General features: G+C 26.5%; 1 protein-coding gene across 11 annotated transcripts in view; it reads right to left on the bottom strand.

Annotated features, from left to right (window-relative positions):
• Positions 1–1,119: 1,119 nt before the first annotated feature.
• The window catches only part of LOC127290907 (protein groucho-like), a 117,490-nt gene continuing 99,759 nt past the window's right edge, over positions 1,120–18,850 (bottom strand). For 8 of the 11 annotated variants that reach the window (XM_051319736.1, XM_051319738.1, XM_051319731.1 and 5 more), the window contains exons 12-15: positions 15,139–15,357; positions 14,322–14,389; positions 9,955–10,834; positions 1,120–5,407 (exon numbers count right to left, since the gene is read on the bottom strand). In XM_051319736.1, the coding sequence (XP_051175693.1) occupies positions 5,300–5,407; positions 9,955–10,834; positions 14,322–14,389; positions 15,139–15,357 (1,275 nt within the window). In that variant the 3' untranslated portion in view covers positions 1,120–5,299. The remainder of the gene's footprint in view (positions 5,408–9,954; positions 10,835–14,321; positions 14,390–15,138; positions 15,358–18,850) is intronic. The other 3 variants (XM_051319741.1, XM_051319739.1, XM_051319742.1) reach the window with 2 other exon arrangements.

Consider the following 18,850-nt stretch of genomic DNA (forward strand, 5'->3'; position numbering starts at 1 on the left):
ATATTATAAAGATCATTAGAAATAATTGAATTTGAGGAGAGCTATAATTAAAATTATTAAATTTCAAAAAATTTTAGATGGAAAATTTTAGAAGCTTTTAAATTAAAATTTTTAAAAATAATTGAATTTCAAAAGATTTTAATTGAAAATTGCTTTCAGATGGTAATTGAATTTTAAAGAATATTATGAAAAACATTAAAAATAATTGAAATTTTTGCAAATAATTAAATTTCAATTGATTTTGAATTAAAAATTTTTGGTAATTTTATTTGTTAATTTTTTAAAAATTATAAACAATTATTAAATTTCATAAAAATTGTAATTGAAAAATAGTTTAAAATAATTGACTTTGTGAAAAATTTCATTAAAATTATTAAAAATAATTAATTTAGTGAAGAATTTTAGTTAAAAATTTGTTAAATAATTGAAATAAAGAAGATCTGAAAAAAATCTGCATTGTATACTAAAAGACCGTATTTTTAGTTTAAAAAATTTTGTAAAAAAAAAATGTAGAAAAAGTCGAAAAAGTTGCATTTTATTAAAATTAGTCGAAAAAAGTCGTATAATCCAAGGCCTGTTATTAAAAAAATCAAAAATCACAACTAGTTATTATTAAATTTTCATTTACTTTAAAATGAGGAATAAAGATCAAAATTTAACCTTTTGTAATAATTAATTTGTTGATTTTATCTACTATTTGTTTTTATAAATGTCACTATACCATATTTTAGCATGTATCAAATTGATTGTTTTCCACATAAACATTTATTATTATTATTATTATTATTATTATTATTATTATTTTTATTTTGCATTTTTCAATAAACAATTCTGTATTATAAAGTATCAACAATAATATGTAATTTAAAATGTTGCGTTGGCAAATTAAATATGTACCTGAATATCTGAACGTTGAAATGAACGAAATAATTTTTTTTTTCTATAAATTTTTAAAAAATTACTACAGAAATAAAAAATTATATTAATTTAATAATTTATTAATTTATTTTTCGATATAGAAAGCAATATTTTATAATAAAGAATTTAAAGAAGTAGAAAACAAATTTTACTTTCATTTTTAACGTTCAGAACTTCAGACACATAATTAAATAAAATTTAAGGAACAAAAAAACATCAAAGACAAATTTTTATTTATGGCATAAATGGATTTATTTTTTTTCTTCACACTGAGAGAGAAATAGAGACTGGCTTGTTTACGAGAAGATAAATAAAATTGCAATATCACTTGTCATGTATTATTTACTAAAGACACAAGGATGCACCTAGAATTTAAACGCATTGCGTACCGCGAGATTTATCGTAAAGAAGAAAATTTAAAATTCGCAAACATTAAATATATATATATTATATGTAAAGTCTCTTGTTCTATTTTTACTTCTTGCTATAAATAATTTTAGTCCATTCAATAGCTATGGAAATTACAAAAAAAAAATTATATTTTATTCTGTAAAGGTCAACAATTTTTTATGAATAAATTTATTTATAACAAACAAATTGTAACAATTCTTTCTTTTTTCTTCATTAAAAAAAGTAGTAAAATTTCAAAAATTTGTTGTCATTTTTAAAATAAAATTTATTTTGCAATATTTTCAATAATAATAAAAAAGGTATTTTTCATTTTTATTTTTCAAATTGAATAGACAAAAATTATTGAAGCTGGAGAATAGATAAAAAAAAAAGAATACAATATCAGTGAAAAGCAGCAAACATCAAATCTGTACATGTATATATATAATATTATATGTATCACAATTTCAATTAAAAATTTTTCGGTACGCAAAATGTCTTTTAAAATTCCTTCAAGACTCTTTATTAGAGTATATTTCGCGAATAATAAATATAATTTTATTATTTTTTTTTTATTTCATTTACTGGCCTATCGGTTAAGACAAACATTTTTCACGCTCACAATTTTTTGTTTATTTGTTTGTTTGTTATGAAGAAAATTAATCCCAAAAGTAGAAAATGATACATTCTTTCTCCAATGCTCCAAATTAAAAGTTTTTGAATTGACTTGAAACTTTGGTAAATTAAATATTTCAGGGTAAAAAGAAAACCCTAAAGAATATTATCTCATTAAAAAAAAAAATTGTCGAAATTATTCAGGATTAATTTTTTTTCTTTATAAATTCGATAAAAAATCTCAGCTTTTCAAATTAAAATAAAAAAAAGTTTGGCATAAACTTAAAATGTTCATTAATTTTTACAAATTTTTGAAAAATTGAGCTTATATTTTAGGAATTTTTTTACTCTCATAAAAAATTTACCCAAAGTTTCAAGTGAATTCAATAACTACACAATTTTCACTGTGACATTTGAGAAAGAATGCCACATATGTCTTGTATGTGTTTTACTCAAAAGTCTTGACAATAAAAATTTGTAACTTTAAATTCAATTGAATATTTTATAAAGCAGATGAGTTTAATTTTCTTCAATAGAAATTTTCGTTTTACAAATCGAGGAGCGTATTATTAGAGGGACAATCGATTTTGTGTCAGTCGAAAGAAACTTTTCTTTTCAATTCCCTATACACACACACACATATACATATATGTAGTTTAATATTCAACAGAAGAGCAAAAAGCATAAAAATGTTTTATAGTCGTGTTCACACAAAGAATCATTTAGTTGTATAGAAAAATATATTTACAATACAACATTTTATTACATAAACAAGATATTTTATAATGTTCACGTTTTACTGAAATTCTCAAATCTTCTTACCCCCTTCAGTTTCAAATTAGATAAAAAAAAACCCAAAAACTAAAAAAAGTAAATAAATATAGTTTACAATTTTTTTAGAATTTTTTAAAAAACAAAAAGTTACAATTTTTAAATTCGTGGAATTTTTTCATTAATTGATTTTTCAATAGAATAAATTGATTTTCTCATTAATTAAATTTTATTTATTTCAAAAACAAAAATTATTACCTTGAATGTACTTTGTTTAAAAAATATAATAATTCAAATTTTAAAATTATAAAAAAGGTATAAAAAAAATTTTTTAAATATTAAAAAAAACGAAATATGTAAATTATTTGGTTCAATAGAAAATATTTATTTAAAACAATCGATTATTTGGATAATGGAGAATTTTTTTCAGTGTAAAATTAAAAAAATAAACATAAAAATAAAAATGATTGTCCCCCTGATGATAGACTACGTGGAAAGTGGATTTAGCTAGAGTAGAGAAATAGTTTCGTTTTTGTCTGTTTATGTGCACTTGTTTACTATACATATTTAAACATGTTTTCATTTTAGAGCCTTTACACATTTTCGTCAGTGTACAATTCGGATGTATAATGAATAAATTCTATACAAAGATATATTCTCACATATTAGCGCATACTTCACCGCTTTCATGAAACAAGCACTCATAACACTCTTCAATTTTATTATATTCGATTTTGTACGCCATTTTCTTTTGCGTTTTAATGCAACAAAAGTGTAAATATTATCATCACTCATTGCATACAAAGACTACAGATATATATATATATATATTTTTTTTTTGTTCTATTAACACATCCTTATTATACAATCGCGAGGCAACAAGAAGTCTTGTTATCACATCTTATAAGTGAATAATATATTCGTTTATATTATTCAAATGACATATAAGAGTTTTTTAATTTTTTTGTTCATTTTCTCTTAACTGCCGCTTTACTATCACTAATTAACTTATTTTTGATACGGATCAAAGTTCCTGAAACTCACGAGACTTTTATTTCATCAAATTTTAAAAAGCCGAATTTTACAATGTAAAATGAAATATTTAATCTACTTAATACTCCGAATTTCGGAACAGAATTCTCATTTAACTTCAATTTTCATTTTAGAAAAGTTTCATTTAACAGAATTTTCATTTAGACACATGTTTTTTTTTGGGAAATATTCATTCTCGTTTCTTATTTATTTATTTATATGCACAATTTGAAATTCTTTACTTCTTTTTTACCAAATACTTTCTTGGAATTAAAAAAATATTTGAAAATCAATAACATGAAATAAAAACAAAAATTATTTAAAAATATTTTTTCAATTTTTTGCATTCTTATATCAATTCCTTTTTAAGTCATTGCTAAATGAACATTTATGTATTTTGTGATTTTCGAACTGTTTAATAAGAAACAAATTATGAACTATTATTTTCTACATTCTCGTATTATGATTTCAAGAATTATTATAAAATAAAATTATATCCCTTAATGCTGATACTTTCAATAACACTTGAGAAAAACAGTTTTTAATTTATATTTTTTCTCAATAATTTCTATTGTCTATTAATTTTATCAAATACAAAAAAAAAGAGAAATATTGAAAAAATTTATTAACAGTCGAAATAGCATGTACATGAAATGTTCGCAAAGACAAATTTTACACAATAGAAAAAAAAATTATCAAAAATTTAATCTTTATTTTACAATTTTGGGAAAAATTATACTTTTCAGTAAAATTGTTCCCTAAATAAAATATTACATGGAAAAATTTGATAATTATTTTCCAATATTGAAGTTGTTGAAAATTTTCAAATTAATGAAGTAAAGCTTTTACGCAATTACAAATATGTTCTATATTCAGAATTTGTACAAGTTATAATTTATTCTATTAAAAAGAGATTTTACGAAAACTTTACACAATCTTTCAAAATTCAAATATTTTTTTTTTTTTTAGTGATTTTTCACTCCTCAAACAATATTATTAATTGAATCCAAATAGGCCGATGGTCATTGTTTTGATTACAAAACGACTATTGTGTTTAATAATACAACGCAGTAAAGGTGCGGACATAGTAGGAATATCTGTTTCATTATAGAAATTGATCTACAATGACAATTGTACAGAAACAAATTCAAATTAGTTTTATAAACAATAGTTTCAAATAATTTATATAGTCTTCTCCTTCACCAAAAGAAACAAAAGAAAAAAACCGATATTCTGAATTTAAGAATAAATAATTCATACACTTTCATGCAGTTAGATTATAATTTTCTTAAAATAAGAAAAAAATTCTGTTAAAATAAGAATAATTTTTTTCTAATTTGATTAAAAAATTGGTTCTTATATAACATTAAATAAAAATAAAATGCATATGGATTATATTTTTAAATAATAGTCTTAAATTTAGAATATTGTTTTTTTTTCAGCGTTGAAAATTTGGAATTCCATCAACAAACAAATAATATTGATACATATTTTAAACAATTGTAACATTTGAAAACAAATTTTTAAAAAATAAAAAAAAATTTTTACACATCTTAAAAATGAATAATTCAGTCTAGTAAATCACTTCATAAACTGTTGCTTTTTTATCACCTGAACCGGTCACGATGAATTTGTCGTCCGTCGAAATGTCACAGCTCAACACTGACGAGGACTCCTTTGACTGAAATGAAAAAAAAAACACAATTTAAAAATCACAAAAAAAAATAAAATCAATAAATTTTGCTGCAAATACTTTGAATTTTATTACAATGAAAATATAGTTTTTTGAAAAAAAGAATCTCAGCTTTTTAATAAAAATAACGAAAAAAAATGAAAAAAGGTTAATTTTGAAAAAAAGTGGAGTTAGGATTTTATTTTTGAAAACATTTTTTTTAATACTACATGAAAAATGCTTCAAAAAAAAAAAAAAAAAGATTCAAAATAAATTTTATATTGATAGTGACAAAAATAAAGATAACATTAAAATTAGAGACGAGAGTTCATTTAATAATAATTTATTCAGGTGAAAAAAGCAAATAAATTTGAAAACTGAAATAATCAAATTGAGGAAATAATAAATAAAATTTATATATCGTTATAAAAATAATAATAATACTATAAAAAGAAAGATTAATCTTTTGTGGGAACATTACTTTGATAATGTTATCTGCATCATTTTAAAAAAATAGGCGCATAAGATTTATAAGAATGACAAAGACATTCAGGCCCAGTGAATGTGAATGTGTTATATATATATATATATTATGAAAGTAGGTAAAGACGATATCTTCCAGCCAATTGACCGACTAAAGCTGGCTTTATCTATTATATATGAGCGCAAAGTGAGTTTAAAAAAAAAATCTTTTCCATCAACTGATCGCAATTCAACTTGCAGAATTCCCTCCCTCATAAAATGCTCCATAAAAAATTTTCAAGAATAATTACTATTCATTATTATTATCATATTTATGATTCGTTATATTTATTTTTCACAAAACCTGATCTAAATCCATTTTAAAAAAATCGTTTTTTCCTTGTGACTTTTGATTTTCACTATAGTAAAATTATTTTTCTCAGAAAAATTCCTATAAATATATCATAGGATGTGTGTTAAGTAAAAACTTTCTATCCATTAAATAAAAGAAATGCAATATTCTTTAAAAGAAACGTATAATTTTATTGATTTTTCATGTCTCTTTTAAAGTCAATAAATATTTTTTTTTTCATTCTATTTTTGTTTCCGACCTAGTTTATATTCTTTTTGTTTTTCAATATTTTATTTATTTTTTTTAAAAAAGAAGAACCCTCAGTTAACCGCGATAAGAAAATGGAAACATAGAAAAAAAATTACTTCAAGAAAATAGATATATGTGGGTCATAAAAAATTGAAAAACATATCAAGAATTAAATTTTAAAGTAAACTAAACTTTTGCCCTCAATTGAAAAAGATCTATAATAAAAGATTAGCAATTTTCATATATGCATATATAATCAAAATCAAAGTTTGAGTTTTTAAATCAAAAATAAAATTCGATTATTTTTCGATTTTCTCGACATAAAAAATATTTCTCCTAGTTATAATTCAATAATATTTAGCTGTAACTAAATTGTATATTCGTGAGCTTTAAAATGGTAGAATCAACTTTTTGTAAACAAAATTAATATATTTTTTAAACATTTAAACGTTTAGTAGAAAAAAAATTACAAGTAATTATTCTGTAAAAAAATATCGCTAACCTTAGCTTCCAACTGATGTATCATATATACTTAGGACGATAAGATCTTTCGGAAATATACAAACAATTTAAAAAATTTTCGAACACTAAAAAAAGACGTGTTTAAAAAAAAATACTTTTTCTAATTTCTATACAATGATTTAGGCGATCGCGGTTTTAAGAATTTCGAACACTCCCGGAACAAAAAATTTAATTAAATTGACAGTGAAAAAAGAAATTAATAATTAAAAATTTTTTCGTTTGTGAATTAAAAAATTTGAGCATTCCAGAAACTATTCATAATTTAAATAATAAAAAATATTAAATGAAAGACAATATAAATGAAATTAAAAAAAAAAATTGTCGTTCACGTTGTCCAGTTCTAAACAGGTCAATACACGAATTGCAACTGATTTAATTATCTCTAGTATTTTCAATTCACATTGTTATATGGCTTAAGGTTGCCCGCCCTTTATTGTACTTCCATGTAAACATATACAACTCGGGATGCAGGTAGAAAGGTAATAAAATTTCAAAATCGCTTCTACCCATTTCAAATATTTCGAAATTATAATTTTTAACTTTAAATATTATTATATACATTTATACAAAATTATTTCTAAATTTAAAATTATTTTATTTTTAGCATAGAATTTTCAATACAAATTTAAAAGATCTTCAATCACCAACATTATTTAATGCGCCAATTTTTTTTTGCGTGTTACCATATAAATCAAATGTTCTGTAAATTTAAACCTGATTTAGATCTGTTTAATTCATCTCAGTCTTGGTTCCTTGAAATTCTTAATGACTACGTCATCTCTTTGTGTGCGGACCACTAATTTATTCATAATATATATATACTATTAATACTTTTATTATACTATTTTTGTTACCCATTTATGGACCAACAAATGGTCCGCGGGGAAATGTACATAAATAAATAATCTTTAGTAAACGCACGCGACTATCCAGTCGTGAAAATCCTTAATTACGGGGAATTCTTCTTCCTCTTTGTCAATAGGTATATTGCATAGACCTATTTCAACTTCCTCCTCAAGAAATCATTCTATTACTGGTTCCGGCATGTCTACCTTACAGAGTAATTCATTTTCTCGCTTTGAAATAATTTTTTTCGGGCGCTGCTTTATATAATTATGAAGTGCTAAGACCGTGAATGATTATCATTCGAATTTTTTCTTGAAAAGTACAATTTCAGCTCCTTCTGTCTTTTTCGATAGAACTACGTACTAAGCGCGAAATTTTAAAAAAGACAAAAAAATTAATTTTAGTTATTAATTACGTCCCGGACAGCACCGAAACTTCCCTGAACCTTGACTAAACCTCGCTTGACGGGGTTCGGGAACTTGAGTCGCGAGGTCCAAACGAGGTTGACTTGATGTTTAAATGTCAGTCACAGAGGTTGGCTGAATATTGGATTTGAATTTCTGTTAAATATTAAAATTAAAGATTCTTGGCATATTGTGAGGGGATATTTAAGGAAATTAAAAATTCAAGATTTGTTAAAAATCTTAAATATTCTGGAAATTTAGAAGGAGCATAAATACAGAAAAATAAAAAGAAAGCAAATGAATTTAAAAAACTATTGAAAATTGCATTTTCTATGACATGGGAAAGCGTAAATAAAACAGAAATTAATAGAAAACCATAAATACAGTTATATTTATTAGTAGTTACATAAAAATTAAATTTTTTAAGGTTTTTTTGAGAGTCTGCAGGCACATTTCATGTGCTAATAAAAAAATAAAATTAAAATTAAATGCAAATTCTATTAAAACGAGTTATCGGAATTTTTTTTGGCAGAAATCCTAGTAAATATTCTCAACAATAATTTTATTGAGCCAAAAAAAATTCATCCAAAAGAATTTTCTTGTGAGTAAATCATTACGAAAATGTATTTTTTTTGTCTAAGGTACAAATTTTGTAATAAACAAAATTTTCTTTTTAAGTAAATCGTTCATTTATTTGAGTTTTTGTTTCACCACACATTGTAAACAACATTTATATTTGAAAATATTTCTTGTCAAAAGAGTTAAACACTATTTGTAATTTAATGTAATAATAATTTATTACTAATAAATATAACTGTATTTATGATTGTCTATTAATTTCTGTTTTATTTACGCTTTCCTATGTCATAGAAAATGCAATTTTCAATAGTTTTTTAAATTCATTTGTTTTCTTTTTATTTTTCCTTATTTATGCTCCTTCTAAATTTCCAGAATATTTAACGATTACATTTAACAAATCTTGAATTTTTAATTTCCTTAAATATCCCCTCATAATATGCCAAGAATCTTTAATTTTAATATTTAACAGAAATTCAAATCCAATATTCAGCCAACCTCTATGACTGACATTTAAACATCAACTCAACCTCGTTTGGACCTCGCGACTCAAGTTCCCGAACCTCGTCAAGCGAGGTTCAGTCAAGGTTCAGGGAAGTTTCGGTGCTGTCCGGGGCTCCCTCTGTCTTTTTCGATAGGACTATACGTACTTAGAGCAAAATTTTAAAAAAGACAAACAAATTAATGTTAGTTATTAATTACGTAGTTGGACTTGATCCCCCCTCCCCTCCCGTAGAATTTTGCTGGAACCCCCCCCCTAACCCTTAGCAGGCTACGTAGTTTATAAACGTTCCGTATCCAAACGCCCGAATTCTATTAATTATCCCCAAAAATGTATAATTTTTTATTGTGAATTTTGAATATTATATGAAACATTAGTTAAATATTCTACAATTTTGTCTTGTTCTTTATAATATCTTGGGTATTCCTCTGTTATTGTATGCAATCGTAACTTTGTTTAGAAAAATTTCTAACAACTGTAGTGGTGGGAGTAGGGCTTGATTTTGAACAAAATATTGATTCAGAAAATTGCCACCTTGAGCGCAACCATCTAAAGTTAGCGAATTGAAAATGCAGTAATTTATCAAACTGTAAATGAAAATATATAAAAAATAAAACTAAATGAAAAAAAAAATTATGCTTACTTGGAATATCGAGGCTCCATAGGGAGTACGCCACGCATTCAAGAGGTTGTCCTTCCCAGTGGAAACGAACCATTTACCACATGAAGCAAACTTTAAAGACAATACACAAGACTCGTGAAGATGAAGTTGGTACTTGTCAGGTTTCGAGGCATGTAAAACCTCAACATTCGAATTCTCCATTCCCACAGCTAACCATTCACCAGAGGGACAATAACCAAGAGAGAATATTTGTGATGTGAAGTCATGTTGTTGCAATTGTCTACCTTCCCTGAGATCCCACGATCTCACAGTATTGTCCAAACCACCAGTCCACAATTTGGAACCATCGGCTGATATATCTATACAAGAGGCTCCATCTGTATGACCTTGAAATTGTCTGACGAGAGTTTGATTCTGAAGATCCCATACGGCAATATTTCCATCGCTACAACAACTGAAGCAAACTTTGGAATCTGGCGATATTGCAAGTGCATAACATGCCGGTGCTGATGACGTGAGTTCTGCCCTAATTCGAGGCGTGGGACTTGCCAAGTCCCAAATACTCAATTGACTCGCTTCACCACCAACAATAAGTGTTCTACCATCGGGAAGTAATTTCACTGATCTTATATAATTGTCACGTTGAAGGCAATCTAATTGTGAAACAGGATTTGCCGTTCCATTAATACCCTGACCAATGTCCCATACTTTAACACAACCCTTGCCACCAGTGTAGACGTATTTTGTTGGGTTTGAAATTGTTACAGCGCAAACAACTTCACCATGTGTCAAGGTGTTGATTTGTCGGGCATGTCGTGGTATTCCAGCAGCTACAAGTGCATCCGAAGGAAATGGCACTGGTTGCAGTTGACCCTCGCCATTTACGTGAAAGGAATAAGCACTGGAATTCAATTTTTTGCTTTATTATATTGAAAACATCTCGAAATCTGAATTATAGTAGAATTTTTATTTTTCAAATTAGCTCCATTTTACTAAAGAATTAGTAGATTTATTAACTTTTACTTATGATTGGTGTAAATTGATTATAAAAGAACTAATAGTTATTTGTGCATGCGCGCTAGTATTTATAATATCGTCTGCTGTTAAACGTGTTTTTTTGGCCGACACATTTTTCATGCCACAAAAGAGAGACTTTTTATATGAACGTTATATAAAAAATCTTTATGATCATTTATATTTGAATTAAAATCTGTAAAATTTCCATATTCTATGAGGTTATGTTCATATTTAAAATAAAGCATTTTTCCATTTTCGACATTTTTATCACTTTCAAAACTGAGGTAATAATATTGACACATTGTACGAACAAAAATATAGTTTGAAAGTGATAAAAATACCGTAAATTGAAAAGTGTTGTATTTAAAAGGGAACATAACCTTAATTATTGCAATTTGACAGATTTAAATAGAAAATCGATTAACCCTTACGCGCCTGAGCTGGGTCCCTCGGGCCCAGACAACTTTTTTTTCTTGTACTTCATATTCGCTTGAAAATCGTTACTCGGAGGTTTTCGGGGTCGCTGATTACGAATCCGGTGTCCGTTTTTCAAAATTCAAAATGGCGGATCCAATATGTCCGACAATTTTTGAAAAAATTTAACGTATTCATCTGAAAATAGTTACTCGGGGGGTTTTCTGGGTCGCTGATTACGAATCTCGTGTCCGTTATTGAAAATTCAAAATGTCCGATCCAATATGGCGGAAGAATTTAAAAAAAATCGTTCGATATCGCTTGGAAATCGTTACTCGGGTTGCTGATTACAAATCTGATGTTAGTAAATTGTATTGATTTTTAATTTTCCTGTCAGCCATATTGGATCCGACATTTTAAATTTTGAAAAACTTACATCAGATTTAAAATCAGCGACCCCGAAAACCCTCGAGTAACAATTTTCAAGCAAATATGTTTAATTTTTTTAAATTCGTCCGCCATATTGGATCTGCCATTTTGATTTTTCGAAATCTGACGTCTGATTTGTAATTAGCGACCCCAAAAGCTAAGAATACCCAGTAATACATAAATTAAATTAATTACTTTTTTTGTACTTTAAACGCAAATTCGCCCTGTCGAAAAAGGTGTCACGACGCGACTTTTTGTGGGCTATTTATGTACCCTAGAGTGTCAAAAGATTAAATATTTTTTGCAAAATATTACAATTATAATTTAGAATTAAAATATTGAATATCCTGCAATTAAATGTTGTTTTTTATGGAATTTAAGCAGCTGGGTCCCTCGGACCCAACTTAGGCACGCACATCAAAAAATGAACTCAGGCATGTGAGGGTTAAAAGTTTGTTTGACCAGACCAGGTATATTATGTTTTTTGGGTCGCTAAACACGAATCTGAGGTTCCTTTTCCACATCTACGTCAGAATTTTTTACTAACCTTAAAAAAGCGAATTTTACACACACAAAAAATGCCAGTGTAATTTTACTACACGCACAGTGGGGCAGAATGCATAAAAAGTTGGCAAAAAATGAAAAATTGAAAAATTCAATTCCAACTTTTAATTACATTATTTCAATAAACAATAAGTCAAAGTTTGATGAAATATAATTTTTAGCCCTTTTTAACTGCGGATTTTCATAGAAATATGTTTTAATGTCGACCTATTTTCAACAGTTATGTTCGCGCTTTTTTGTTTATTTATCAAGGTAAGGTTTGTAACCTGATTAAAACGTACAATGTGACAGATTTTGAATTATTTATCATGGAATCTTCAAATTCAGGTATTTAATTATATTATAGAAAAGATAAAATCGTATTTTATAACATTTTAATTATTAAAATTCTTAAAAGAAACGTGCTTTTGAAATTCAAAAATTGAAAAAATTTTCTGTAAACATTAATCATTTTAGTTATGTTCCAAGATAGTCCAAGCGTTAATTCTTGAATTTTTTATTATGTTTTGATTCCAAGTTTCTGAATCTGCTTGAAATTTTTGCGAATATTTGCGATTTTTCGAGAAAAAGTGATTTTATTGGACACATTGCAAAATACAGAAATATGTATTTTCAATAATGAGTGTAGAAATTAAAAATAAATTATTGTAATTTTCATATTAGGAACGACTTCAAGCACGCTTCATGCGTAAAGAAAAAAGAACTCGTTGAAATAATGAATCGTTCAAATAGCAGTAAATTCGATGAGAGATTTAATTTTTTAATATCTGCCATTTTGTATCTGCTATTTCATAGTTTTAAAAAATTGACTTCATATTCGTAATCAGCAACCATAAAAACACAGGAATATCTAGTTTCAAACGATTTCGTTGAAATTTAAAAAACATATCCGCCATTTTGAAATTTTAAAATCTGACTTTAGATTCGTAATCAGCGACCTCGAAAACCCTTAGATACCAAATTTTATGGAAATCGAACAATTTTGAAAAAAAATTGTCCGCCATATTGGATCCGCCATTTTGAATTTCAAACATCTGACTTCAAATTCGTAATCAGCGACCCCAAAAATCCCTAGATACTGAGATTAAAGTAAATCCGTCAATATTTATAAAACATCGTCTGCCACAAAAAATCCGACATATTTTTTGAGGTTAGGAAAAAATCTTGACGTAATGGCGCAAAACGAACTTCAAATTCATGTTCAGCGACCCCAATAACATAAAATAGTACATGCGTTCTTCTCAAAGGTACTATTTATCAATTTTTCGTGATCCTGTGAAATTAATTAGAATTCTACTAAATTCAGATTTAGAAAGAGTTAAAAGGAGGGAAATATTGCAACTTAACGAAAACAAGCTGTTCTAGGTAAATCTTTTTTTTCATCCAGAGGATAAAAAAATTATAAATAGCAAAATTTTTAAGTTAGAAATCTTGTAAATTGATAAAATAAGTACACTTGTGGCCAAATATGCCTACACATTTTTGTCCTTTTCTAACGCACGTGCTGTCATGACAACACGTGAGTTAGAAAAGGACAAAAAAGTATAGGCATATACGGCCAAGAGTGTACCAACCATAAAACACAAAACTATGAATAATGGCGCAAAATTTAAAAATTGTTGAAAAAAACTATAACTATTTTAATGAATAGACTTATATTAATATAACGAAATTTTTAAATACTTTTAGCTATTAATTCAAATTGACACGGAATTCATGATGACACAAAATAGAAAAGAATCCTGTTTTTTTTTTCTTATAAACAGGGACAGGTTTATTAAAAAAAAAAATCCCCATTAATTTTTGTAGTATTTTTATATAGAAAATCTAGATGGCGAAGTAAAAAAATATGGATAATGAAAATGAAATATAATAATATACGCTTTGACTCGAATGACTGAAAGAATGTTGTATGTAATTAGACGGGAGCAGCGTGCGTGTTAATTACAGTGTGTGACACTTACGGCTTACCGCCTGGAATATTGCTTAGTCCATTGCTCGAAGGAAGTCGCACGTGACCGTCGAATCCAAGCTGCAAAACACAAGAGATTTAATCTTCCTATGTATACACTTGGGTAATGAAACATGCTGCACATATAAGCACGTTGAAGCGTAAACAACTCGAGACAAGTCAGATAAGAAACTGTGCGCGCACGGTATAAGTCATATAATGGAACGTTCTCCAATATATAGTAATCACCAGCGCAGTAATTTCATTTTTTTTTTAATTATTATTTTTCAACTTCTAATCATGTATTTTGCCTCATGCAAATATTTTAATATTTTATTTACAAAAAAAAAAAAAAAAAAAAACGAGAAATCATTAAATGTCACGAGTCTGACTAAAATTAATTTTTTACTACTGAAAAACAAAATTGATATTCGAGAACAATTTTTTTTACTAATTTTTTGTATATGTGACGCTCCACGAGAAAAGGGACCTTAGAGGCAAAAAATTTTAGGTTATGTTTGTGATTATTGAATTGAAAATACACTAAACATAACCTAAAATTTTTTGCGTTTAAGGGCCATTTTCTCGTGGAGCGTCACATACGTAAGACTGCAAATTTTTTTTGTTTTTAAATGTTTCGAGAGGGCGCCAAAGTGAATCGAACATCTGTCTGCCTTAAGGAAGATGAAGGCCCTAACAGAACCTCAAAATTTAAAAATGATTTTTCAATTTTGAGGTTATGTCAGGTCCTTCATCCTTTTTAATCTTAATTTACTTAATAGTAAACAAAAAAAGTGTTATTTCTAAAAAAAAAATAAAATATTATTTACCATCGTGGACCTGCCATAGGGTAAACTGTTGTATGGTGAAGGTGATTGCGGTGGTTCATTGCCTCGGGACGGCAAGCCCTGAAAACCTTGAGGTGGAGTTTGCTGCGAGGATGGCGGCTGATGGACTCGCGACGCCAACGGCCCAGGGATTGCACCCAAAGTTGGCGTACAGCTGCGCGAGCCCCTCGCACCCACTAACGGAGTACCCGGTTTGTCGATCTTAACATATATCACAAATGTAAATACTATTTTTCTCCAATTTTTACAAACCAATGGAAAACAGTTTGATTTAATCTCATTATATGAACTATATATTGTCTGACTGTTACACTAATTTTTATACTACTTAATCTAAAATTACGAAAATTTCAAACTCTAATTAAAAAATTATTTAAATTAAAAAAAGATTTTTAATTTAAATAATTTTTGCTACTTATCGGGATAAAAAATTTCAAGTCTGACTAAAGTTAATTTTTACTACTGATACTTAAATTACAAAAATTTAAAAAGTCTAACTGCAACTGTCATTTATTACTAAAATAATTAGATTTATAAATTAATTGTTCTCTTAAGGTACGAGCTGCTCTCTAAATTTGAATTAGCTAAAATTTCACTGTTTGAATCAGCGAATAAAGTTTTCACTGCAAAGCAGCGGATACAGCTAATAAAATAGCGAAACAAGAATCGGCGAACGTCGGTCATTTTCGTCGGAAGATAAATTTATTTTTAAAATGGAGTATTCCGCTGATTGAAATAGTTGTTAGTCGCTAATTCGCAGCTGCATACTTATAGCTTCTTCAATCAGCGACTATTCGCTGCCAATCAGCGGATTTTAGCTGATTGAAATTTAGAGAGTGAGAGTGAATTAGATTATTTGGTTGTTGTAAGCAAATTTTGGTTAGAACAACAAACGATCATTTGGCCTTTTTTTCCAAACTATTTTGTTCTGTTAACCAAATTATTTTGTTGTCGTAACCAAATTTTGGTTGGAATTTAAAAATGTTCAACCAAATAATTTTGTTGGGCTAACCAAATATTTGATTGAAATAACTCTACGACTTTGTTTCAGCCAACCAAAATTTGTTTATATGCAAGAACCGAAATTTGCCTAACTAAACGATTTTGTTGCAAACACAAAATCTTTTTTTTTTCACTGCATATAATACAATATGATACAACAAAATATTTTTTAGTTTTAAAAATCGCTTCTAGAAAAATTCATTTAAAATAAATCTTTTTCGCTTCCAAAACACAAATTAATAAATGTGCTGCAACTTTTGTATTTTTAAGAATTAATTTTACGTAACTTAGATACTGACTTTTCAATATCATATAAAGTAAATTACAAAAATAAAAAGAATAAATAAAAAATTCGATAAAAAATAAATTGAAAAACCGAAGATCAATTGCGTCACTTTCAGGATAATCACCCATATATAACTGTAGTAAAAAAATATTACTAAAAATTATTAAAAATTTCTACTAATCTGAATTAATGTACGAATTCTCACTAATTAAAATTTAGAAACTAATAATTTGATGAAATTAATTAAATTTTGTTTAATTTCACAGATAATTTGCTCTCTAAATCTGAATAAGTGAAGTTTCACACTGAAAAAAATTCTAGTTAGAATAACCAGAATTCTGGTTAGGGTATATTTAACATTTTGATTCTGGTTAGGTTAACCAGAATTCTGGTTATTTTAACGAGAATTCTAGTTAATTCAACTAGAATTCTGGTTAACATAACTAGAAAGTAATGTTAAATATACCCTAACTAGAATTTTTTTTTCAGTGCACTTATTTTTAAGTGCATAATACACTTATTTTTTTACGTGGAAGACTTTTGAAACACTCCATGTGAAATTTCACTTATTCAGATTTAGAGAGTAAATGTTATAAACGAACATAATAACTAAATAGTTGATAGATTAAACCAAACTGTTTTTTCGGCTATTTATATTATTTTTGTTCTAAAACAATTTTTAACCATTTTCAATAATTTCTTAAACTGGTATAATGTAGAATCGACGAAACAGGTATCTCAATTGATGTGGATATATATGAACACAAATAAAAAGTAAATTGTGCAATTTACAATATATCAATATTTTTTGTAGATTTTTTTTTGCAGAATATATATATACAGTGGTCTCTGGTTTATTTTATAATTTTATAAATTTCAAAATAATTAATTACTTTTATATAGCATTTTTTATTTATTGTAAAGTATATACAATTTACTTTTTTCCCAAATACGTAAAACGCAACCAAATTGTATTGGTTTTTTTTTGTAGCATTACAAGAATATTTGATTGGCAAAATCTTTTTTTTTATTGGGACAATGAATATAATTGTTCTCATAAGATAAGATATAAGCAAGAGAAAAATTTCACAGAAAATCTTTTAGTAGCATCAAACAAATTTTTTTAATTCAGTTATAAAATGATTTAATTATATCAATCAAAATTTATTTAAATATTTAAACAATTTTTTGATTGTTCCAAACAAAGAATTTTTTATGCCAACTAAATCATTTGGTTATAATGAATTTTTTTTTTATTTAAAACACAAATACATTCATAACCAAATGTTTTTAATTTTTATTTTCAGAGAACTATATAATTATTCAAATTCAAAATTAAATTAAATAAATGTGATATGTTTTGAAGAAAGGAAACTGAGAAGTAATTTTATTGTTGCTAATGAAAAAAAAATCCTTAGCAACAGTTGCTATGGAAACGGTTACTATGGAAATGGTCGCTATGGCAACGGTTGTTATGGAAACGTTGTTCTGGTAAATGTTACCATGGCAACCATACTAGTGTCTAAGTCACGAAACCCTAAAAATTATAGGTTATGTTTATGATAATTTAATCTTGCCTAAAATTTGCTTTTTAAGGAGGGTGGCGGGTCAACATAACCTCAAAAACATGTCAAAGCTAAAAAAATTGTTTTTAACGCAAACAAAAATATAATAAATATTAATTTCAAACAATTTTAGAAGATCTAGATTTACTCATTTCGAAAAAAATTATTTTTTTCCAAAATATTTTGTCAATAATTATTTTTTTTACATTTAGTTTTTTTTTCTTTTAAATCAGACAAAAATTGCAATTTTTAACCAATTTTTATAAACAAAAGCTCATTTTACTCAGTGAAACATTCTCTACAATTGTTACCTTTTTTATATTGTAATAAGTATGTTCTTAAAAAGTTATAAACAATTAAAATTTTATTTATTAAATAACTTTTTGCTTTTGTTTATAAAAATTGGTTAAAAATTGCAATTTTTGTCTGATTTAAAAGAAAAAAAAACTAAATTTAAAAAAAATAATTATTGACAAAATATTTTGGAAAAAAATAATTTTTTTCGAAAGGAGTAAATCTAGATCTTCTAAAATTGGTTGAAATTAATATTTATTATATTTTTGTTTGCGTTAAAACCCTATTGAAAATCCCCACATAGGCTCCTATATAGGAAGCCATATGGTTTCCTATACAAAATCGTATACGTAATTGGAACAGGAATTTGAATAGGAAATTAAGTAGGAATTATCATATGAATGCACATTATATCTTAATATCATGCGCAGTAGTTTTCTTCAACTTTTTCGGCTGCGCAATAAATTTTTTTCATCTCTGTAGTCTATCAGGAACCTCTACTATTGAAAGATATATATCTTAGAGTTGAAAAAAAATTCATATTATA

This window comes from Leptopilina boulardi, unplaced genomic scaffold (genome assembly GCF_019393585.1).
Source record: "Leptopilina boulardi isolate dan_hultmark-lab unplaced genomic scaffold, ZJU_Lbou_2.1 LbouV2_95, whole genome shotgun sequence".
Classification (NCBI taxonomy): domain Eukaryota; kingdom Metazoa; phylum Arthropoda; class Insecta; order Hymenoptera; family Figitidae; genus Leptopilina; species Leptopilina boulardi.